Source organism: Olea europaea, unplaced genomic scaffold (assembly GCF_002742605.1).
Source record: "Olea europaea var. sylvestris unplaced genomic scaffold, O_europaea_v1 scaffold901, whole genome shotgun sequence".
NCBI lineage: Eukaryota > Viridiplantae > Streptophyta > Magnoliopsida > Lamiales > Oleaceae > Olea > Olea europaea.
Genome location: NW_019267483.1, coordinates 7,536 through 33,127, shown reverse-complemented (window position 1 = coordinate 33,127; position 25,592 = coordinate 7,536). Strand labels below are relative to the sequence as shown.

Below are 25,592 nucleotides of genomic sequence, written 5' to 3'. Positions count from 1 at the left end.
TTATCCAATCATTTCCCTCCAAATTATCTTTTGGCACTATTTCTGAATGCTGCCTTTTGTACAACCTGCATAATTCAATCATTAATTACATAACAAATACAAATAAATTAACTGCCAGCAACAAATACCTTAATTACATTTATATCCATTACGCTGTTACATAAATGTGTAACTTTAATTCATATCATATTGACCGTCTCCATTTTCTGGCTGAAAAGAAACAATTAAATAAAAAAAATAAAAATCCAATCAAATAATTATAAAATTATTGAATGTGGCCTACTACTTTAAGCAAGTTTCAGGAAAAAGTCTTCACTTTTCGGTTATATAAAGAGCAATTTTTAAGGGGAAAAAGTAAAAGGGGCAGTAGTGTAATTAAACGGAAAAGAAAGGGTAACACCCTGACAGAATCCAACCTTCTGGCACTTGTTTCGTCGCTTTGTATCCCCCGTGTCGATGGTATTACAACCTCTCTCCGGGAATCGAGTCCTCCCCGGTATTTTTTGCCCTCGGGGTTCAATATTATTACAAATTTGCCTCCACCTATTTATTAATTCCTTCACGCCTTAAACCCCTATACCTCCTCTGCTCATTGCTCTGCTCTGCTCCATCAATCCAAAACTAGCTATTGCTTTCTCTCTCTACACAGGCAAATACATAGCCATATATATAGAGTGAGAGAGAAGAAGAGAGAGAGTGAGGGAGAGCGAGAGAGAGGGAGAGAGTGAAGAGCGAAGAACGGGAGAGGCTTTTCTGTGAATTTGAGGTGAGTTGATTGTTTATTTTTTGTTTTGATTGCTTGGTTTTTTTTTGATGATGGGCTTTTGTTTTTGAATCCGTTTGAGACATTTGCTTCTTGATTATCAATGCAGGAATGAGTGTTAGATGATCGCGTTATGATTCTTTTTAATCGATTTAAATTTTTATTTTTTGTTTTTTTGATGCGGTACTGTCCTTTATTAGCTGATCATCTTGCATTCTACACATATGTTTAGTTCATCAATGGAGAAAAGGGCAGAATCTGGTAGTCTAATTTGATTAGATTCAAGCCAATGAAAAGTGGTTTTTGAAAATTAAAAACTTTAGAAAATTTTTATTTTTTTTGAATTTTTTTTTTTTTTTTTTTTTTTTATTGAAAGTGGGATTTTGACTGAATAGCTTAGTCATTAATTAGATAAGAATCATATTTAAACAGCCATAAAAGCTCCGGGAACTTGTAAGTTGAATTAGAACAAATTCCCTTTGAGGATGCCTATTGTAGATGATCAAATGTAGGGGAAATGGGGTAAACTCTAAAGTATAAAGATTACCCTTTATCTTTTTTCTTACTTATCTACAGGGTGTTTGTTGGTCTTTGGTCGATGGCATTCACCGCTAACATAATTATGCATCAAATCCAATATTCCATTATATAGCCATTTTAATTTTCCTTTTCTTTCAACTTTTGGAGGTGAGGGGTGGATGGGTGTTCTAGTCTTGGTTTGACAGCAATTACCACTGACAGGTTTATCCAACAATTTCTAATTAGGAGTAGATAACAGCATGTGGTCCCTTCTGGCTTGTTTCTCCCCTGCACCATCTTTGTCACTCTCCCTCTGTAGGTCTACACCATCTTTTCTAGGACACCAGAGTGGATTTCAGGAGCGGGAGCGAGAGGCAAGAATCTTAAGGGTTATATAGCTTGGGTCATCAATAAATAAGTAAGAGAAAGTTAATATAAGTTTTAAGTATTCAACCTATTTAGTTCCTAATAACCATATTTCGGCTAATTCACCTTCATCCCACTTAGCTATACTTCCACTATGACTTTCATATGGTCCAAATTAAATTGTAAATTTGAAAAAGAGTTAAATCATCGTACATTATGTTGATTCCTTATTTTTTATGGCAGCAAGATAGACATTTTTAGGTAATTACCAGTTATTTTGGTCTAGGCATCCTCTTTTCAGTATAGATGATCCTCGAGAATTGAAGTTAATGCTCATGTGTTTGGAAGAAAAACCGTCTTTTAGGTTTGTATGCTTCTCTGAACGGCTGTCCAAGTTCATCTTACCCGGAGGAAAGGAAGTGGAAATGAAGGAATGACCATGAATTTTGATTTAGAGTCGATGCATTAGGAAATGGAGACAAAGTGAAATTGATTTGTATGCTCACATTAATGTCCACAAAAGTGAAGGGAAGGCCCTACTGAAGTGAATGCGTCAGAGGGCTCTGCACAGTTGCAGAACCATAAAAATTTGGGAAATTCTTATCTCTGCTTAAAAGCTGAGTTGCTACTTCAAAGCATTTATGGCATGACATTTATGCCTTACTACAATTGTTTGACTTTAGGAATATCGATCCTTACAAATTCGGATAATCTTGAAGCGATATAAGCTGCGTATTTGTTCTGTTAAGATTGGAATCTAGCTATGTGCAACCTCAACGGTACTATGATTCAAGGAAATTGGAAGTTATTGGAATGCATATCCTACGATGGAACCAAATCATGGGCCTAGTAGAGTGCTTTTGTCGTTGGTGATCTTTTCTTCTCTACACAATTCATTGCTCAATCAGAAATTTCCTTTACTCCTATTGATTCCACTGCTATCCACATTCGATGAAACTCTGAACTTAATAAGTGACCAGTTTTACCTCTTAATGGAATTCTATTAGGTTTTTCAAGTTATTGTATTTTGGTCCAGCCTCATGTAGTTCAAATGTGCAATGCTTCGATACACTTTTATAGCTTGAGTCACCATAAAAAATGGCTTCATAGACCAGAGACAAGCTTCTCAAGAGGAGGCAAAATCATTGCTATATGTATATATTTCAACCGGCTTTGCAAAACTTGATCATGGAGCTTCGCTTTTGTTTGCTCTTCAACGACATTGAGCTGTTGCGAGCACTCTAAATTTCGTCCCTTATTTCTTTTATTGTGAAGGGTATAACTCTGGTGGAGATTTGTACACATTATTGAAGACATATTAAGATTTTAAATTAGACTTTATTTTATTTTATTTCCTTAAGATGGCTTTTTGTTTAATTAGACTTTGTAAAACTCTATAATGAGAATTAATGTTATATTGAAATTATGCTTTCATTGTTGAATAAGAATGACCCCTCTCTTATCTATAATTCCCCCTCTCGTGTTTCCTTTTCACCTCTTTCTTTCTACAATTATATTTTTTATTAAGAGCGTCGGTAGACAAACTCATTGTCAATAGATGAATTATACTTGTAAAGGGGACAGTGTAGTTCTCAAGTAATTCTTTTTATTGTTAATAGACAAATTATAATTGTAAAGGGGATAGGGAAGCTCTCAAGGAACTCCTTGTAATGATCATGTATGATTATCTTGATAAATGCGAAGTCCAAAAATCCATTTTAGCATCCAACCTAATCAATTTGACGTTTCATAGGTTGAGAGTAAAAAGGAAGCAATGATAGGGAATTATTTAGTTTTGTGTAGGTTGAGGGTGAAAGGGACAAGAGAATAAAAATTCTCCCATCAATAAACCTAAAACTAAAAATTGGTATAAGATTTCTTCCTAATCTAGATGAATCAAAGAAAAGGAAAATCTTTAAGTTCTTTAGCTATGGAATGCCACAAAAAAAGCAATAAACTTGGACTTTGCCTATAAATAAAATTCTTCTTGTTCGGTCTCTTCAAAATTCTATTACTGCTTTCCTTCCTTAAAACCCCAGTAATTGCCAACACCATAAATTTCCACCTCATCTAACTTTCCTAACCCAAACTAAACTGAAAGGCTTTAATGAAAACGAATAGTTACATTTTGCTAGAGAATCCCAAATAAAACTTGCATGCTTTCCACATTTTTCATGTGCATCATACCGAGAAGGATAAAAAATATGAGGTTTTTACTTTTGCCCCAAGTGTTGGTTTTTCTATAAAATAGAACAATAAAAGCGCCTTAACTCTGTAAGGAACACTAGATTATAAATACTTTCCTAGGACCAAAGATAACAAAAACAATGAAAATCAGTAAACCATGAACCATAATCTCTTACTTGAACAAGGGCTTTTCAGCCAAAATAATGTACATATATCTCCCAAGTATTAAGGAATTGGAAATTTCAACAAATGAATTATTTTTTAAGACTAGAAGAACGAAGTTAATTGTGTAATTCTTCAACTCGTATAGATTATTAGGAACTCCGATGCTCGGAATTAGGTATCGGGTACGGGTAGGTAGATAAGTGTCATATCTTTAATTTTCTAAAACGTAGGATACATGGAAATGGCTAAAAAAATGAGTTTAAATTTCTTTAATATGGTTTTTTTTCAACCTTATTAACCTATCAACACTGTTAATATGTCTTTTTGTCAACCTGATTAGCTTAAAAACATAAGTAGCAATGGAAATAATAACTTATTTGACTGAAATCATGAAAATTTTGTAACAACTAGAAGATATAAACTCCTATATAAATTATCGTGTCCTGATGGAGTACCTATATTCTTATTGTGTCGACACGGGTATTCCGACCATTTCGAAAAGTTAAGAGTATCATAGATTAGGAAACATACAACAACACTTAGAAGACTTTTTCCAACACGTTATGGATATAAAATAAAAGAAGCTAACAAGCCATAAAGAAACTTACCTGAATAACGTTGTCAAGTCACTTTGAGATTCAACCATTCATCGCTTTGGTTTGTTACTTCCAACAAAATTTTGTTATTTTTAAAGGTTAATGGGTCATGAACATACCTTTTTATCAAATAGGTACATTCATTCGAGGTCGGGGTTTATTGCACGTATTAGCTTTGCATGACTTAAATAGCGAGGGAGTATTGTAAGTGGCAAAGTCACCTAGTTACCTGTGATTAATGGAGATTCAACTATTTGTCACTCCAATTCGTTGGACTACAAGCCGTTAAATTTTCAAGTTAGACTTTTTTCCATTTTCTCACCATTAGTAGGAGAATTTCTGCAAGTTCAATTTCTTTCGCTTGCTGATATTTCTATTATTATATGGTAACTTTTCTTGACACCACCACCATCATATTGTCATTCTTCTAAAAATAATTTTTTCCTTGTGAACTCACATCCAACATAGTGAAATTAAAGAAATATTAAATTCCTTAAAATATAAACTTTTTAGTATTCATAAAAATAAACTCTTACATCTGCATTAGAGTCCCAACCATTTGGGCCCATGCTCATATTTGCTCCTCAAAACCTTTCCCCATATTTGTTCCGTAGTAATCTCTAAAGCTATTTACTAATAAAGTCAAAATCTACATTTTGAGGCTAACCTCTCCTATCTATCACTCCACAACTTTTGCCTTTAAGAGCTAAATTGAGTGCCACTTAATTATCTTTCTAGCTTATTTCAATCCCCCCTCCTACAAAAAGTCTCTTATTAACATCTCTTAAGAGACAAGAATCTTCTCCGACGTTCTACGTAAAGATATATCATAATTATGGATACGGAACAGGATTGAGACGAAAAATGAAGTCATTCTTGACCAGAATGAACGTAACTCACACTGTGTTAAAATAAGGGAATATATTTAACTAGATCTAATTGAAGTTTAATTTTTGAATTATAAATGTCTAGATCATGAACTAAAGGCACGTAGAACATGAATATTCTCATAATTGTGTGCTAAATCGTATTATCGGAAATTGTAAATTACAAAACTTTGAAATCATGACAATTGCATGTCCATTAACTGAATCATGCTTTTCTAGTACTTTAGATTGCCAATTTACCTTGAATTCCTTGTAATTGATTTGTGATCCTCGAGATGTATTTGGCATCCAATGATTGAATATATCGCAGAAATATAACTGCCTTTGGTAATTAGTCATAATAGGTGTAACCTTCGTAGCTTCTTTCTTACTATGCCAAGACATGTTGCTACTAATTTTATTGTGCATTTAGTTGACATTTTAACTTAACAGGAACAGTTGTGACCTTTATTCATTTAGGGAATGGAAACTAGGGATAGAAAATTCTCTAGGGTAGACTTGTACTGAGTTGAATTTGGTATAGTAGAATAGGGTTGGGTTCATGTTCCAGTATGGTAGTACAAGTTCCAAAAGTAGGAATCTACTTCTTATAAGGAATGGCAGCGTATACATGAAGTGTCCTCGGGGCCTATAAATACCCTTGCAACAACTTACCTTGTCCTCGAGGTGAAATGGACGAAGTGGAAAAAGAATTTCTAGAATAACATACAACTGAACAATCTCCTTCACGAAGGATATGACCAAGGTCGAACTAGGGAAAGGAGAATATAGGCCGAAAATGTGGGTGTACTTACACAATTGACCACTCAACGTACTGCCACTACTATATTATCCATTAAAATCCCAAAACTGGTTGCGCCCACCTGTGAATTCCCAAATTATGAACTAGGCACCAATTGTATTTTGGGCCACAGCTACAATCAAACAGGACAATCACCTCGGGTTGTGGTCTATTCCCCATAACTTTGAGAGTAGTGAGGTCGGCAATGGGGCTTATGGCAAACTCCATGGCCTCGGCCTCCATTTATGTCTCTTCTAGTGTTAAATTCCTCCAAATCACCATTTACGACCAACATTGGTAGCTCTTTAATTTTGCAATGATGGCCCACTGATTTTCTCTGTCATACCAGAAAATATCTCATTTTCAACTTTAATTGGAGTTCTAAAGCCGTAATACGCTCATGATTTTATTTTTTTCCTAGTCAAATTTGGGAATGTATTGATTTTGGAATTGTAGGGGGTGTGTTTGAGTTAGGTGTAGCAGCATGATAGTTTCTATTGTAGTTCGGCTTCGGTGATGCATCAAAAGGTGCGTGGCAATTCGGAGATCTATTGGATTCGATCTAGGAATTGAAGAGCGGTTGGTCATTACACTCAGGTTATCAGAAATTAAAGTGGCCCTTTATCAGTTGGGCCATCTCCAGAACCCTATACAAGCTCACTGGTTTTATCATCTGAATTTTGGCCCTATTTTCAGAATTCAGCCCCACTGACATAATTCTCTTCCTGTCTGTTTGACTATATCTTCTTTTTCTCCGCCCTATTTTGCAATAGCAATGGTGGTTTAAAAATCTTAAGCAAAGGAGAAGCTGGGACTTCTAGTATCTTGCAATCCTCTTTGGCAGTATCTTCTTGTTTAAGCCAGAGGAACTTCTCCCAATTCGTGCCCTCTTGATAATAACGAAATCGCTCGAGCATAGGCTCTTCAATTCTTTCCAAGTTTGCACGGGGTGGCATCGATCTACGTACTGAAACCATGTCAATGCATTACTTGTGAAGCAGATTGGGGCAGCCTCCACTTTTTTCCCCTCTGACAACCGATTAAAGGCAAAATAACGCCCCACCCTAAACTGCCACCGATCTGAATCTTCGTCATCAATCACGGGAATTTTATATCGGCAGCCTTGGGAATCCATTCGAAGATTTTTCTCTTGATCTTCCCTTCCCAGCATAGTATCATCTGTTCTCAACATTCAATAACGAGCCCAATCTCTCCTGTTGTTCCCATTTATCCAGGTAAATATGCTCTTATAACAACTTGATAGGAATCTAGATTCTGCAGATTGAATACACAAGCTATTACTCTGTTGGACCAACCATATAGATCTTAAGTGCACCTGTCAGAGATCTATTTTGTAATCTGGAACAGAATTGATTGTAAAACTGAAGAGTGGAACAAGTGAACAAGCGTATCTATATTTTCATGTATTTCTATCAACAAATTACGGCCGAAAAGGAAATGAACTACAATAAATGCTAAACTTTCTCGAGGTTTATCTTCTTTCCCCGACCCACTATTAATTTATCCATAAATGAAATGAATATGCTACCCCTATTTATTCTAACTCAAAATTTATTCTATAGTTCCAATGATACCCCTAATCCCTGATAGAATACAATGGCACTATTGCTTTCTTTAATATACTGTTGCACTACTGCCTGTATAAAATTCGTAGGCAGACTATCTTCCTCTCTTTATTAGAAAAATCTACAACTGCCTAAATCTGGAAAATATTTCTCCATGTAGAAGCTGTTATTCAAATACTATCATCTCCTGTAATACTTCTAAAACTAGTTAACTGTGGTAATTAAACTCATATTATTTATTTCTCTTCTGACACCATAAAGCAGATAAACTAAGTTCCTGGAGTCAAGCGGTCAAGCATCCCCTCTTTAACATATTTTTATCATGAAACAGATCAAGTTAGCACTGACATTCAGTTATTCAGCTTATTGATAAAAAGTTGGGTAACAGGTCCGATTGGTGTCATTAAAATTTAATTTGTTTCAAATTAGTTATCCAACTGTAAGATCTGTTTCGCGTTGGTCATTGAATTTGAATTTTTTCTACATTTGTTACTTGATTAAATTTTACTTCTTTAAGTTGTCCTTTGAACATGTCAAATTATCATTTTTACTGTATCCATTGAGAGTTACTGGTTTTTATGTATGCATTCGAATTAGTTCTTTGTTCCAATTTATGGATTGCAGATATTTCTTTCTAGGAGCAATATTACTAAGCTTCAATGGACAATGACTTGGACATGGATCAGCAGGTTTCATCAGGTCGTCTGAAGGGAATAATTTTCAGTATTTTATCTGAGGAAGATGCAGTGAGTATTAATTGTCTTTGTTGACACACATGCGCACGCTGTTTACTTGTTTTGCCTTTGTGTGAAATCATTCAACAATTGTGTATACATTTCTAAACTTGGTTGGGAATGGGGCGCACTCCAATGTCTTTAGTTGTGTTTGTTTTTAGTCCTTTTTATAAGTACTACCCTACAAAGCTGGATTTAATTTCATTTAAGTAAAAGAGCACTTCCTTGTGTTCGTGAAATAAATTGCCGAGGCTGATAGTGTACATTCAATTATTTCTTAAGCCAGTAATTTGTCTCAGGGAAAACTGTAGTTAAATAGTCAACTTGGTAAAAGTAATTTTACTTCCTCCAATCTTGAGATCCTAGAAATCTTGGCTACATGGGAAAGCTGTAACTAATCTAGTGGGTCTGTTCTTCTCAGAATCTTTTCAGGTGTGTACTCACATGTTAATTTTATCTCTTTGCTGCATATTCTGCTCCTTGCTTTACTAAAATCATTCAACTTTTATGTACGTGTGATGATTATATTAGTTAGAATCAAGTGTATTCTTATTATTGTGAGATGGAGCTTGCCACTTTATCTGAAAGTTCAATGTTAATTTGTGCTGCATTTCTAGAGCAAGATATCAGCCACCGTCGTTGGAGCAGTCAATGAAGTGTCAGATCCTGCATTGGGACTGCCCAATCCAAATTCTAATGAATGCCTTACATGTGGTGCTAAACGTAATAGAGAGTGTGAAGGTACAGTCTGAGCTTAAGGATTGACATCCCACTTTGTGATCTCCATCCCCCCCCCCCCCCCCCCCCCCCGCTCTCTTCCCCCCCCCCCCCCCCCCCCGGCTTCTCCAATTGCTTTGCTTTGAAGTTAGCCACATTTTATTTCTTAATTTTTCAGGTCATTTTGGGTTGATCAACTTGCCATATACAATTCTCAATCCATATTTCATGTCTGAAGTTGCACAGATTCTTAATAAAATCTGTCCCGGATGTAAATTTCTTAGGCACCATAAGGTCAAGGTCAGGTACCACGCCTCTCATGTACTGAAATTAAGGTTGCTAAAGTCAGAAGAAAATTTTATTTCTTTCTCTTATTATGTGATAATATACATAATGATGCAGAAAGAAGCACGAGAGCACAGATTGAAGCTCGTTGATTCTAATGGAATACCGAGAATGAACCATTTAATACTCATCGGTTCTACTGTGTACTGAGATCTAATTGGAATTAGGATCTTATTGATTCTAAGCGAATATTGAGGATTGATTTTGATCAACAAATATGTTGATTCAAACTTGATACTGAGATGGAATTGAAGTGATTTGAAAGAAACTCCAGAATCTTCAATTTTTTTTCAATAAACAACCAAATTACATTGAAATCCTGATCCCCAATTTAAACAAGAAAAACCATAACTAATTTTCTAGACCAAAACAAACTCTAGGAATTGAGGATTTGTTTGAGCCCTATTTTTTTGGAAAATATACTTTGTAATAGTGAACTTATTAAAGAACGTGTGGTTAAAAAGTAAGAAATGTTTGGGTTTACATATAAAATTATTTTATTAAGAGAATGTGTGATTGAAAATGAGTTTGAAGAAAAATAAGTTTTTAAAGAATTAGATTCAAACAGGGGCTTACTAATTAAATAAAACTCCTCTAGGGCTTGCTTGGGAGTTTCGAGGTACTGGTTATGAGAGTTTTTTAAAGTACCGATTTTGAGTGCTTATAAGCGGACCAGTTTTGATTGGTTTTAGTAGAGGTTTTTATAACGGTTCAATTTATACTTGAAAGTTTATTGTTCATTGGTTATGAGAGTTTTTTAAAATTAAAAAAATTACATATCCTTTAATGAAATTTTCATTTATAGTTTCTTAGATGAATTTTTTCTCATAAGTGATAGTTTACTTACTAATAATTTTTTACAAATATGTTAATATTTAACTTAAAAAGTTAAATAAAGTTAAATATTTAATTAAAATTTTAAGTTAATAAGCACGTGTTTTTTCAATCCCTCATAAATGGTGTCAAATATCTCCGCTTCGCTCTCGTGGGCGTAGGTACACCGCCGAACCACGTATATTCTTGTGTTGATTTTCTTTTTCATCTCTTTAATATTGCGCATAAAATAAAAAACAAGCAGGCCCTTAAATTAAACATCGAACTTACAATATCTTTCAATAAATGAATAGGTTAGGTAAATTAAATAAATGAGTACATATTTTCTACCAGAATGGAAAAAGTCCCTTTTGACTGCCTAAATGTTGAAATATGTATTTTTCCACAGGATTGAATCCATAGAAACCTTGGCTTAGTGCCATGTGGCCAAAAATCCATTAGGCTTAAGGTTTTACCTAGAAAGTTCTGTATAGAGGCCCGTTTCTGCTTGGAAAACTGTTATTTTTCATTTATTTTTGGCACTTTTGACTGAGACTGGGTTAAAGTATATGATTGCATCACATAATATATGCATTTTTATATCGCATTTGATTTATTCCAACATTTTGATATTCCTTGATTGTGAACCTCTTGCATGACAGTCTGCATAAGCTTTCTCACGTTTAAGTAATCAAGTAGGGTTAATGGCACTAGTTCTTCATCATTAAGGGTGCAATTTCTCATGGTTACTTTGGACCATTTCGTGTTTTAATAGATGGGAGATGTCAACAGTCCGTGGAATTTAAAGCATTTCTGCCAGTTGACTTTTATTATCCATTTGGAAGAATCAGGCTGGCTCAGTTTATAGTGGACAATAACACACATCACATATTAACAGCATTTGAAATGTTTGATATGCATGGATCTTCTGTAAGTATATTATATAGTTTGGGGCAATCTGGTTAGTTAAAAAGAATAAGAATTTCAATGGAAGGAGGCTCCTAAATATTGTTGTTTTCACTCAATAGTGTGAATTGGATAGCTTCATGTGTTGAGAACTCTCTATTCAGGTTTACCTATCAAAAAATAAATAAATAAAAAAAAAATAAATAAAAAATAGAACTTTCTATTCAGGTATTGTTCATACACAGAAGTGGAGATTCATCTCCTGTGTGAATTTTCAGTTCTGCCAATCACAATCAACTTGGGGGACTGGTGATTATGTGGTCTTAGATAATATATTCTTACATTAATTGAAGATATTGTACAATCTCTAAACTTTTCATTTGAATAAAGAGAACAAGATGTATAATAACGATTTCTCACTTTATATGATGGTAATATTGACAGTATGAAATCTACCATTATGTTGAAGGTAAGTTCATTTAGGAACATCATAAAATTGCCTGTATATTTCGTTGAATTTTCTCCTGTTTGAATGGAGATTATTGTACTTCTGGTCACTGTTGCTTCATCAATGTTTCAAAATGTTTGAGATTATTTTATGTCACTAAATGATGCACTACATGACATTCTTTTATTGAGCTATCAACTCCCTTTTTATTCTCATTTCTTTGCAGAATGTTGATACTTTTCTTTTGTTTATGCATGCAACAGAAAGCTGATTCTGCATCAATTCATCATCAGCCTAGGAAATGCAAGTACTGTACTGTAAGTTACTTTGGCAATTGATATGTGCTTTTACCACATCTATTGCCAAACTTATATATCATCCGTAAAACAGGGAAGGCTAAGAGACCGTTACCCACCAATGAAATTTAGAGTATCTTCCAAAGATATGTTTGCAAAGACAGCAATTGTTGCAGAGGTCAATGAAAAGTTCATAAATAACAGCTCCGAAAAAGTTTTGGCTTCTGACTATTGGGATGTCATCCCTCAAGATTCAAGCCCAGAAGAGGGTCCCTTGCAATCAAACATAAGAGTTTTATCGCATGTCCAGGTATCATTCATATTCCCATCTCTAGTTGAGTGGATTTATCAATCTCTCTTATCTCTTCTTTTTGTTTAGTTGATAGTTTTTCTATTTTGAATTGCTTTGAAACTCCCACAATGAATTCCTTTACCCTAGGTATGCCTTTTCTTTAGCTATGATATACTTTCTTTGAGAAGCACCTGCTACAATGATATGATCAACTGAATGTCAAGTATGTGAACACAGACATTACATAGTTTTTACTGACTACATGAATGTGAAATTCCATGTTTTTATATGGTGGATGCAGAAATTTTTTGTCGATGAAGTCCTAAGATAGAATGTTATTTTTTTTTTTCATTGATTTATATGGGAACAAGGTTTCTTGAAATGGTAGATCCTGATTAGTTCTAATTAGTTGGGTCTTCTGATCTGACGTTTCCATCAAAGATGCAGCTTAAACAAATCCTGTCCTGGTCTCCGTGTTGTCTCTCATCTTATGCTTCTAATAGAAGTAGTCATAGCCATTCATAACTTGTTTTAAACTAAACTTTATCCTTTTTTATTGTTGTCTTTCTATGACATTTTCTTGTTCAGACACTTCGTTTTCAATAATAAGAAATTACCGGAATGTTATTCTTCTAAGATTGCATGGTTTTAATTTTTATCCATTCTTCCCTTCTTGGCAAATCTGTCAGCATAAAAAAGTAAGGAATGTGAATGCTACTAAAATGGGAGCACAACTGCTAATTATTGGTATTAGGGTTAGTTATAATTATATTTCTATGATAATTGATTACAAACAAGCAAAATGTTTGCTATCCTTGTGGAAGGTATCTACACAAGAATGCAAATTTGATGTTTTATCTTCAATTTAGTCTGATAAGTTATTAGAATAAAGTTATATAGAGGTTAAATTTCTTCAATGAACTTATTTTTGGTATATGTAAGAAAATTTAATCAACATATCCTTGTGTCATCAACATGGGTGGGAATTGTGTAGCAAAGAGTGGTCGGAGTATGATAATTCTTACAAGTCAAATAGTTAGGGCTTCTGGAGTATTCTTTCTATGTACTTTTTTGGTAAGATGGGTAGGAGCTGAAGGGAAATATCTAATCACATGCCTATAAGTAGGAATGAAGGATTATGTTAAATCCCATTCATAAGTTACAGACAAATTGTACATTAAATTGTCCATGCAAAAAACGTTAATAGGCAATTTACTATAATATTCTCTTGTAGTCATAATTTTTAGTTACTAGTGACAGGTAGAAATTGCTTCTTAAAAGAATAAGCTCCTTGTAAGTTGACAATGCTCACAAAATATGAAGTGAAGGCATATCAATCTTTACTTGTAGAAAAAGAATATTGTCTTTAGCTGCTAGAGTTGAATTACTCGTTCAGGACTGGTTTTTTCCTGAGAGCAGTAATTATTTTTTGTACTGCATCCCGATGAACGCTTTCTTGTTGAATTTATGGGATCTGTGATTGCTAGGACCATTCGATAAATGTCATGTCTGGAATATTTTGTAATGTGGCTATGTTCATGATGAAATAGGGAATCCTAGCTAATGTTTGATGGCTTCATATTTGCCTAAATATCAGCACTACATGCATCTTACTTACACTTGGTGTTTTTGTACTGAGAGAACTGGGTGGACTGGACTGGACCTCAAATGTCTGAATAAACCAATTAAGCAATCATTGTCCTACATGAAATTTGACCTGACAGACACTTCCTGCTCATGAAATAGCCAATTAAATATATAGCATAAATTTTTCCCCATAATTTGCAAGATGTTTCTACTACTTATATAACTGAGTATTTCTTTCAATGTATATTCATGTCACCATTTTATTTTTTAAGGTTTATAGCATCTTGAAAGATGTCTGCCCAACGATTCTTGAAGCAGTTCTCAGAAGGAAAAATTCAATCTTCCTCAGCTCTATGCTTGTGACTCCAAATAGTCATCGAGTGAGAGAATTCGGGCACCGTATAACTTTGGTAAGTGAATTATAGCTCTCCACCCGCTCTTGTACAATCAGCAAACTCCATTGTTTTGTTCTACTCTTTTATGTTTCTTAGTAATTACATACTATTTTTTGGGCTAACCTCTTAGGATGAAAGTACAAGGATGTATAGAAAGCTGATTGATTTCAGGGGTACACCAAATGAATTGGGTGCTCGTGTTCTTGACCGTTACAAAATTTCCAAGGCAAGCATAATGATTGTGTCTTCTCTCTCACACACACATTCCCATCTCTTTTCAAAGAAATTATTTATGCTTTTGAACTTCTTTTACTGCAGATACGAGCTGAAAAGTTGTCACCCATGCATCGAATATATTCTGAAAATAAATCAACAAGTGATGCTTCCAATACATCTGGCTTGAAACACATAAAAGAACTTCTACTTGGAAAACGGACAAATCATGCTTTCCGGATGGTTGTTGTTGGGGATTCCCATATAAAAGTGGATGAAATTGGCGTGCCAGTTCAAATTGCAGGGAACCTGTTGATACAGGACCATTTAAATCTGTGGAATTGGGATAGAATAGAACCCTGCTGTGATTTCATGCTTTATCAAAAGGGCGAAATTTCTGTTCTTAGAAATGGTAAGAAACTTTGTATTAGGTCCAAGTACTCACTGGAGGGAGGAGATATTATATACAGGCCTCTCATTGATGGAGATGTTTTGTTGATTAATAGGCCTCCATCTATTCACCAGCATTCCCTTATTGCATTATATGTCAAAATTCTTCCAACAAATTCGGTCCTCTCTGTCAATCCTATTATTTGTTCCCCACTTCGAGGAGACTTTGATGGAGATTGTCTTCATGGTTATGTTCCTCAATCAGTAGATTCTAGAGTAGAGTTAAATGAACTTGTTGGTCTGGATAAACAACTGATCAATGGACAGAGTGGTCATAACCTTTTGTCTCTTAGTCATGATAGTTTAACAGCAGCACATTTAATCCTGGAGGATGGGGTTTTTCTGAATAAATCTGAAATGCAGCAGCTGCAAATGTTTTGTCATCATCAGTTGCAATTGCCAGAAGCAGCTTCATCAGAGAATTCTTTGTGGACCGGAAAACAATTATTTAGCTTGCTTTTACCGTCAGATTTTGAATTTGTTTATCCATCTAACAATGTCCATATCAGTAAAGGGGAGCTTGTAACATCTCCTAACGGTTCTTCATGGCTACGTGACAGCAAAGGCAACCTGTTCGACTGCCTTCTCAGATATCGCCGATATGAAACTCTTGACTTCCTGTTTGCTGCGCAGGAAGTTCTTTGTGAGTGGTTGTCAAGGAGGGGATTGAGTGTTTCACTGGCAGACCTTTGCCTTTCTTCTAATCCATACTCTCAGAAGAATCTTATTGATGAAGTCTCATGCGGTTTGCAAGAAGCAGAGAGGCTATCATATATAAGGTTGCTTATGGTGAGTTATAACCAAGATTTCCTTGTTGAAAGCTCTGAAGAGAATGAAAAGGCTGTGAGTTTTGGAAAGCAATACTTGTCTGTTGCACAGCAGATGTCAGCAGCACTCAGTCAAACTTCAATTTCTGCTTTCAAACAAGTCTTTCGGGATATTCAAAACTTGGTTTATCAATATGGGAGTAGTGATAATTCATTTCTGGCAATGTTGAACGCTGGTAGCAAAGGGAATGTGCAAAAATTAGTCCAACATAGCATGTGCCTAGGGTTGCAACATTCTTTGGTTTCATTATCGTTTCGAATCCCTGATCAGCTCTCTTGTACTTCATGGAACTACCAAAAAAGCCATTGTGCTGTTCAGAAATCCCATGGAATCCAAGAATGTTCTGAGTTGTATATCCCATGTACTGTGGTTGCAAATTCTTTCCGAACGGGCTTAAATCCTCTGGAATGCTTTGCACATTCATTGACAACACGTGACAGTTCTTTTAGCGGGCATGCTGATGTTTCTGGGACTATAACTCGTAGGCTTATGTTTTTCATGCGTGATTTAGTCACTGGATATGATGGAACTGTTAGAAATGCTTATGGGAATCAAATTGTTCAATTCTCCTATGGTTCTGATGCTGTTTCTACTACCCATAGTGACTCTCTAGACGCCTCGAATAGGAGGGTTTATGTTTGTAATTCACCGGGTGGCCATCCCGTTGGTTCATTGGCAGCTTGTGCCATTTCAGAGGCTTCATACAGTGCTTTGGATCAACCAGTCAGTGTTTTTGAACCATCACCTCTGTTAGCTTTAAAGGTTCTCTCTCTCCTGCACAACTCTGGCTATACCTGTTACTATGTAGGCCAAATGCACTATTGCTCACTTAATGTAATCCCATGAGCTTCTTTATGCCTATATGATTGTTGAAACTTAATCAAGTAGTTGGAGAATTTAGAGTTGACTAACTACGTTTGCATTTAGTTTTTTGTTGAGAATGCCTGACAAGATCTTGCCTATTCCAATTTAACCATGCAGAAAGTCTTGGAATGTGGAGTAAAGAAGAGCACTGGTGATAAAAGTGCATCACTTTTTTTGTCCAGAAGACTTGGAAGATGGGCAAATGGTTTTGAATATGGAGCTTTAGAAGTCAAGGATCAATTGGAGAGAGTGCTATTCTCTGATGTAGTCTCAGAAGTAGCAATATTGTAAGTTTCCTACCAACATTTTTAGCCTTCTAGTTTAATATTTTTGGTATTCATATTTATCAAGTATTATTTGAATATTTGGAATGATCTCTCATTTATTTCGTCCATCTACACTAAGCTTGTCCTCCCAGACCTACATTAGTACGCGGGTTTGTCATTTTCACATAGACAAGGTAATACATTTAAATTAAATACATTCTACTTTGGTACCCATGAATTGCATTCTCAACTATTTGTGTTCTTTCAGGAAGTTGCAAAGAAGAAACGGCTGAAGTTGTGTACTGTTATTGATGCTCTTTATATGAAGTATGATGCTGCTAGAGTGAAATCAAAAATGCATCTTCCAAACTTGAAGATAATAAGCAAGTAAGATGCTACTGGGAAAAAAAAGGCTTATATGTATTGATCGCAACATGTGTTCCATATGCTGGGTGAAGAAATTTTCCATATTATAAAGAAAAAAGAGAGATTAAGTCTTAAGAGTTGCTAGACAGTAGTCCTTTATTTATCTGGTATTTTTCTTTGTTTTAGCCTATGGCATACTTCTGATCTCGGTGCTCAATTGGCAGGGGCTGTTCCGAATCTGACCTGAAATATGAAACTGGCACAAAAATTTGCATCACCGCTGCATTAACTGAAAGCGCCAGTAATTTGGAAGTAGAATTGGGTACTCTTCGTGAAGTGGTTATACCGGTGCTCCTTCAAACTGTTATAAAAGGTTTGTATCTGATCGCTAAAATCTGCAAGTGCATGGTATCATAGCTAAGTAATAAAGTGTGAACAAGATATCGTTCCCTCAAGGACCAAGTACTTAATCTAGTTTTAATTAATACTAATTTTAATTGAATAGCCAAACTGTGATCGATTGATTTTTATAACTAGCTATCTAAAATAATCTAAGAAGCAACTAAAAAGTGTTTGGAAAGTTAATTAAAAGTAAGCACTAAGATTTTGAATCCCTCTTTATTAATCCATTTTAACACAACTCAAGACAATAAATTTATTTAACCTTGACACTCAATATTTTTATTTTGTTCCCTCTTTGAGTAGAATTAAAACTATTATCACATGTGACATCTTTATAAAATATGCGAATGCAATGATGCATTAAAACATGAGAACATTCAATTTAATCATGCAAGGCGTATCGATATATTTCCATCCTCTATCAGACGTCACAAAGATTGTTATCGCGTGCTATACTGCATTACAAAATTGAGAAGCACATCTATTCAATTATTAGCTACGTAATTGAAAAGCATAGAACATAGAACATAATAACAATTATATAAGATGAACATATATTAAATGTCACCTAGTGACCAAAAGTTTAGCCATACATTACAAAATTTCAAGAATTCATGTTTGAATTATGAGACATCACCCGAATTTTAGATGTAAGAAAAAGAGAAAAAACCACAAATTCTTGAATTCGATCCTTCTTGAACAAACTCAAGTTGCTCCTACTTCTTCTTTGCCCAAAACCAATAAATAATCATTAATTTGTGTTTTGCAATAAAGAAGTCTTGTTTTCTCTCTAATGTTTCATCTCTCGAAATTGTGCTTCTAAAGTAGGTTAAAAGGTGATATAATTGCTTTCCAGATAGAATTGGAGTTAAAGAACGAAAATAATAGGACTCAAACAATCAAACAATTTTGAAGATAAAACTCAGGAGAGTATTTTAATTTTTTCCTCATGCATAATGTACAGTAAGTTGGTCTTGTTATAGTACAAAGAGAATACATGGAAAAGGAAAGAAATAAATCTCCTGCAATTCTAATAAATCACAATATTCTATCTATGGTAACTGGAATAAAAGACAATCTTTACGCAATCAATTAGGAATTTTGACACTTCCGCTCAAGTTGGATCATGGATGTTAATCATATCCAACTTGAAAATGAAATCATCGAATTTCTATCTAGGTAGTCCTTTGGTGAAAACATCCGCAACCTGTGTTTGTGTAGGAACATAAGTCATGCAAATGGTTCCTTCCTCAACCTTTTCCTTAATATTAATAAAGTGTCTGTCCACCTCTATATGTTTTGTTCGATCATGTTGAACTGGATTAAGGGAAATGTTGATTGCTGCTTTATTATCATAGTAGAGTTTGATGGGCAACTTTACTACGACATTTAATTCTTCCCATAGTTTTTTCAACCACAGTCCTTCGCATATACCCTGTGCTATAGCTCTGAACTCAGCTCCTGCACTACTTCTAGCCACCACATTCTATTTCTTGCTTCTCCATGTTATCAAATTTTCCCATTTAAAGGTACAATACCTAATAGTGGACCTTCTATCTTCTATCGAGCCTGCCCAGTCTGCATATGTGAAAATTTCTCTGTCTTTCCTTTCACGCCTTTAGAAGAGCAACCCTTTCCTGCGGTTCCCTTGAGATATTTGAGTATCTTGTAGACAACTTCTAGGTGACTTTCCTTTTCAACTATATTATCACCTGTTCAAATAATATCATTGACATATACTATTAGAATCATTTTAGTACCATCTTCAAATGGTCGAAGAAACATGGTGTGATCTGACTGCCCTTAGTGAATCCTTGGCTTTTCAGTACTTTCACAAACTATCAAACCATGCTCTTGGTGACTGTTTGAGTCTATATAAGGACTTTTTCAGTTTACATGCTCGATTTCTTTCATTTACCTTACAAAATCCTGGTGGTAATGTCATGAATACTTTTTTCAATTCCTCATTTAAGAAAGCATTTTTAATATCTAGTTGCTGAAGTGACCAATTCAAATTTGCAGCTAGTGATAGAAGAACCCGAATTGTATTCAGTTTTGTTACTGGTGCAAATGTTTCTGTATAGTCAATGCCGTAAGTCTGTATGTATCCTTTTGCAACCAACCGAGCTTTATACCGTTCTATTATCCCATTGACTTTGTATTTCAAGTTAAAGACCCATTTACATTCAACGGGTTTTTTTCCTTTTGGCAGATCCATCACTTCCCAGGTCTCCTTTTTTTCCAAAGCTCGTATTTCTTCCAAAACTGTCTCTCTATTTTAGAATTTCCAAGGCTTCTTGAATAGTTATTGGGATCACTATACCGTCAAGATGAGTGGTAAAAGTACGAAATCTTGTAGTTAAAGCATTATATGACAAGAATTTTGAAATAAGATGGAGAGTACATGACCGTGTTTGTTTTCTGTGAGTAATGGGTAAATCTGTATCCGATATCTCTAGGGTTTTCATCGGTTCTGGAGCTATCATCGGTTCTGACTCCTTTGATGCTTCAGATGTAAGATTCTCCAAGTTCTTTGATTTTGGCTCTCTTAAATAAATCAATATCTCCTTATTATTTCGTTTTTCTACATCTCCCCCTTTATTCAAGTTCCCTTCTGTCATTGGCACAGTAGACTCAAATGGTAGGACAAGTTCAGGAGAGGAGAGACTGAAGTTAAAGAACTGATCTTCATGCAAGGTCTCCCCCTGAAGAGAGGTGTTGGTAAAGTATGGAATATTTTCGAAAAAGGTAACGTCAAGGTCTTCCCGATGTTAAGACTTGAGATTCCATCTTAGAAGGTCAACCTTATTAAGAGGAATAACCCGAGATCTTGTAAGTTGGTCTATGTTATCATCTTTATTCGATGTGGGATAATATCCCTTTATATGCCTTTGCAAGATGGTGGCTTGTTTGAGCAGATCAATCTTGAAATTTGTATGTTTATTTATTGAGTCTTAATCGGATCAAATCATTCGTTAGAGCTTAATGGCCTCTAATACCATGAAGATAAGACTCGGGAGAGAACTTTTATTTTTTCTCACACATAATGTACAGTAACATGGTTTTTTTATAGTACAAAGAGAATACATGGAAAAGGAAAGAAATAAATCTCCTAAAATTCTAATAAATCACTATATCCTATATACGGTAACTGGAATAAACGACAATCTTTACGCAATCAATTAGGGATTTCAACAAGTTTATAAATCATCTTCCAGATTTTTAATTTATGAAAATACTTCCTAGGCTAGGTAGCTTCCTGTCTGTCCTGCTTGGGATATGTCTTGAAGGCTGGAGTAACTTGTACAAAGACTAAATATATTTGATTGACTTGAAATTTATATAACTTATGTTGAAACTGTATCATAGTTTTTTATTGTGGAAAATCTTGAACATGGAGGAATTTAGAAATTAGGAAGATAAGTACTAGGTATCATAGAGAGGTACTTCAGTTTTCTTCTTAATTTTTTTTTATATAATTTTGAAGAAAATATTTTTAGTTCTACAAACACACGTTACCATGTAGGAGGAACCTTCACAGGTATGTTAATATTTCCAACTTGTTCTGTAGGATTCTCCGAATTCAAGAAGGTTGATATCTTATGGAGAGAGAGACCAAATCGTTCAAAATTTCTGAAGGGCTCGTCAGGTGAAGTTTATTTGCGGATTTTCATGTCAGAACACTGTGATAGGACTAAATTCTGGAGCATCCTGAACGATAAGTGCTACCGTATAAGAAATATAATTGATTGGGAGCGCAGTCATCCGGATGATGTTCATGACATCAGTCAGTTCTATGGGATAGATGTTGCGTGGAAGTACTTTGTTGAAGTGAGTTTTCTTTCTTACCCACATTCTTTTCAATTGCACATACGCCTTCCATTGATTGCATGTTTGGCAAAGCTTAAATTATAATTTAGGCTGGTCAAAATTGCTTTTTATCCACACATTCTATTGACTTGCAACTTATTACTCACTTTTTATCCACACAATTTGTGGGACCTGCTGCTTAAATTTTAAGTTGAGCACTCTCAAACAAGCTATGATTCTGATAATGCATCTTCAAACGCAGAGTTTGAATTCTGCAATCTGTGATACTGGCAAGACCATCCTTCCGGATCATTTAGTTGTCACCGCTAATTGTCTTTCGGCTACCGGAGAATTTGTGGCCTTAAATGCCAAAGGACTTGCACAGCAAAGGAAGGAAACTTCCGTTTCTTCGCCTTTTTCACAAGCATGCTTTCTGGTTTGTAGTCATATAAAGTTATAGCCTCCTGTTTGTTCTCTGTTATTGTTTCTTATGTTGGAGGAGATTATGTTGCTTATGTTTTCTGCCCTTCTGAATTTGTCACAGAATCCTAGTGATTGCTTCATTAAAGCTGCTAAGACTGGACAAACAGATCGTCTTCAAGGGAGCCTTGAGGCATTGGCATGGGGACAAACTCCCTCGATTGGAACTGGTGGTGGTTTTGATATTATATATAATGGGAAGGTAAACAAAATGTACTAAATACTGTGTCAATGTTCATTCGTTATAGATATTTTTTGATTGAATTTGTGATAAGCATTTATCTCTTAAGTTATAAAGATTTCTTTATCACACAAGTCCATACATAGATCAGACTATTTTTGCATTGTCGAATGTGATTACTCCTTTGGTTTAATATTCTACTTCATGCATCAGGGAGATGAAGCTGCAGAGCCTATAGATGTCTATAGTCTGCTGAGTACCCATGTTGGTTCTACTAAACACAGAGAAAGAATTAAGTTACCAGTGAAGCAAAAAGAAACACCAGGCAAATCTGTCACAGAGTGTCTATTGAAAGGAAAGGGGCGTAAAAATTTGACAACAGATACATACTCACAATATATCTTACTGGATGACATACACAGGATTTCACGGGCATTGCAGCATATACTACATGAGTACGTAAATCCATTTATTTTTCCTTCTTTATATGCACTCAATTTTTTAAGTCAGTGAATTACATGCTTAATGGTTGCAAGTCCAACATTTACTTAACCCGTTGATATGCAGTCTTGTTAAATCAAACAAATTTTTCTAAATTATGTCTCAGCTCAAAGATTCTCTTGCTAAACAAGGAATTTCTCAATACTATGCATGAATGTAGATGAACCCAAAATATAGAACTGCTATAGCCTTTGTGATGTCTTTATCATGAAGTATATTAATTGGCTGTTCTTGAGTTTGCTTTGAGATTTAATTATCGCGAGAGTTGGGGCCCTATAATCTGCTATCCTTCTAGTTGCGTGTTTATTTATTTTCCCATTGTGGTGTAGGTACCCTATCGATCACCTGTTAACTGGAGAAGACAAGTCTGCTGCAATGAGGGCTCTACAGTTTCATCCTCGATTCAAGGAGAAGATTGGAACTGGTGCTATGGAGATAAAGGTACATTCCACACATTAATATTTTATAAAGAACCGCTGATTGAAAGGGAAGATTGAAAATTTTGTTGCATCTTTTCCTTGTGTTTCAGATTGGCCGTCATCCAAAACATGTGGAATCACGCTGCTTTGTACTGATAAGGACGGATGGAACAGTGGAAGACTTTTCATATCACAAATGCATTCATCACGCTCTTGAGATGTTCACTCCTCAGAAGGCAAAAGCTTATCGTTCAAGATGGCTCAATGGAGCAATACGCTCTGAAAACTGCAAGGGCGAACCTTGTTAAATTTTGTGCCCCAGCTAGAAAAGTAAAAGGGAAAAAAGAAAGAAGTTTTAACTTTTAATTAAGAGGAGCAGACCACATTTGAATTTTCTTTTTTATTTTTTTCATCTTTATTTTAGCTTTTGATCATAATGTAAGTTGGATAACCCAAGCTTCTTTTTGCTGCTTCCGCTAAAGTTTCTTTGCCCGAGTTAAAGGCGAAGGAGATTTAGCGGAAGTAGCAACGAGAAAGCTTTCACGGGTTATCCCTTTTCATGTTGTATCATCGTACTATACTATAAATCACTCCTTGTTTTTGTATTGCATACTCTTTATTGCTTGCTAATAACAGTACTCCCTTGATCTAAGTTAGAGCCTGTCTTGATTCTCATTAATTGGGAAAAAATAAGTTTTGAATAGTATTTTTAGGAATGTGTAGTTAAAAAAGTAGGAAAGGTTTTTGGTACAAGTGTAGAATATTTTATTATGTGATGTGTGATTGAAAATCATCCTATAGCAAATCATAAAATAAATTAATGGGTATCAAATAGACACTTGATTTCACTGAACATTCAAAGGAATCTCTTATCAAATTCAAATGTGTATAAAAATATGTTTTGAGTAGGATTTGGACTTGAGCTTTTAATTGGACTGAGAAGCGATATGTAGAAAGTTGACGGAGAATAATACATAACTTCGACGAGTAATATTAACATTACAAAATTAAGAGTATTTTCAAGAGATTTGTAAAAAATATTTTCTACTTTAGAGAGTCAATGTTTAAAAATGAGTTTCAAGAGACTCTATAATTTAACTTTTTATAGTAGATAATGTGTTTGACTCTCCAAATTTAGAGAGTCAAATCCCTTCTCTATTCTTAATGTACAATGACCGTATTTAATAAATTACAAATTTCATTACTCTACAATTTAATTTTTTCAAATTACATTTGAATTGATTGGTTATTAATATATAAAAAAGTATATTTAAATAAAATATGTTTGAGAAATTATTAAATGTTCATTGGAAAAAACAAAATAAAGAATCAAAATAGAGAGCTTGTTGGAGTGTGTAAGAAAAATTACTCTATCAATTTAAAGATGCTCTGTATTATGCATAAAATGCTCTTTATAAATGAATAGTCTTTTGAAAATGCTCTAAAAAACTTATCAAATTATTTCAAAATTTAAGTTTTAATTCCATTTAATAATATATACAATATATAATTAGTCAGATTTTATCCTAACCAATTAATTAGCACTCCCACCCACGAAATTAGGAATATATTAATTATTAATATCTTGGGATTCCACCCAAGACCCCTTTCGCACGGACCTACCCCAACCTTACCCCACTCCCACTAACCCATCCCCATCATCCCACTACACTACCTTCCCTTCACCTCTTCACTGGATATGGCCATTGACTCCGACGATCGCTACGACGACCACTTCAGCAACTGTTTCGACAAGTCGCTCTGACGATCACTCTGGCAAATTGCTCGGACGACTACACCACACCCCACGAAACCACCCCTCACCATAGTAAAAAAGTCTCCATAAATTATGGTGGCGATAGTGGTGCATGTAAATGGCCAGATGTGAGATCATATCAATGTCATATGTGATTATTTGTTATCAAATTTATCTTTAGTGTAATTAATTATGATCAAATTTGTCTTCAGTGTGACTGTTTGTAATAAGGTTAATATTTAATGTGACGGTATGTTATCAAGTCACAATCAACCATAATTAATACAGAATTGGTTATAACCGGTCACAATAAACACATACTTGATAATAGAGTCACCAAAAACAAATTTGAATACATTGCAGACCAACAACACAATCCACCACCAGTCACCACTAGCATCACCTCCAATGCACCATCACTATCACCTTCAACTCAAATTCACGACCATAAATATTACTTTCACTGGCCTGTATTATCAGTGACTAATTGTGACCAACTTTGTAGTGTGATTGTTGTGATCATTTCAGTCTAAATTTGTGACTATATATAATCAAGTCACATACAGTCACAATTAACATAAATCTAGCCACAAACATTCACTATGAAGATAGACTAGGTCACACTCGATTTCCACCACCACTACCAAATGCGCACCACCAACACCTTCAACAA

The 25,592-nt window shown here is 34.9% G+C and overlaps 1 protein-coding gene across 6 annotated transcripts; it reads left to right on the top strand.

Annotated features, from left to right (window-relative positions):
- The first annotated feature begins 442 nt into the window (after window positions 1-442).
- LOC111392206 (DNA-directed RNA polymerase IV subunit 1) lies at window positions 443-23,815 on the top strand. Of its 6 annotated transcripts, none has more exons than XM_023017486.1 (19): window positions 443-766; window positions 8,489-8,596; window positions 9,202-9,325; window positions 9,480-9,601; window positions 12,077-12,130; window positions 12,204-12,419; window positions 14,261-14,398; window positions 14,514-14,609; window positions 14,702-16,636; window positions 16,856-17,025; window positions 17,144-17,198; window positions 17,273-17,391; window positions 17,595-17,743; window positions 21,344-21,603; window positions 21,845-22,018; window positions 22,127-22,264; window positions 22,457-22,698; window positions 23,074-23,185; window positions 23,274-23,815. In XM_023017486.1, exons 2-19 carry the CDS (start codon window positions 8,510-8,512, stop codon window positions 23,469-23,471), a joined length of 4,389 nt encoding a protein of 1,462 aa, XP_022873254.1. In that variant the 5' UTR covers window positions 443-766; window positions 8,489-8,509; the 3' UTR covers window positions 23,472-23,815. The 6 variants fall into 6 exon arrangements, with proteins under 6 accessions (XP_022873254.1, XP_022873255.1, XP_022873257.1 ...); XM_023017487.1 differs by having other exon boundaries at window positions 8,475-8,596; XM_023017488.1 differs by lacking the exon at window positions 443-766 and adding an exon at window positions 6,987-7,499.
- Window positions 23,816-25,592: the final 1,777 nt, after the last annotated feature.

Bases quoted from the DNA above. Each gene is read 5' to 3' on its own strand.
- LOC111392206 (XM_023017486.1), top strand. From the start codon at position 8,510: ATGGACAATGACTTGGACATGGATCAGCAGGTTTCATCAGGTCGTCTG. The intron at 14,399-14,513 runs GTAAGTGAATTA...CTAACCTCTTAG, and splicing joins TCGGGCACCGTATAACTTTG to GATGAAAGTACAAGGATGTA. The intron at 17,026-17,143 runs GTAAGTTTCCTA...ATCTACACTAAG, and splicing joins GTCTCAGAAGTAGCAATATT to CTTGTCCTCCCAGACCTACA.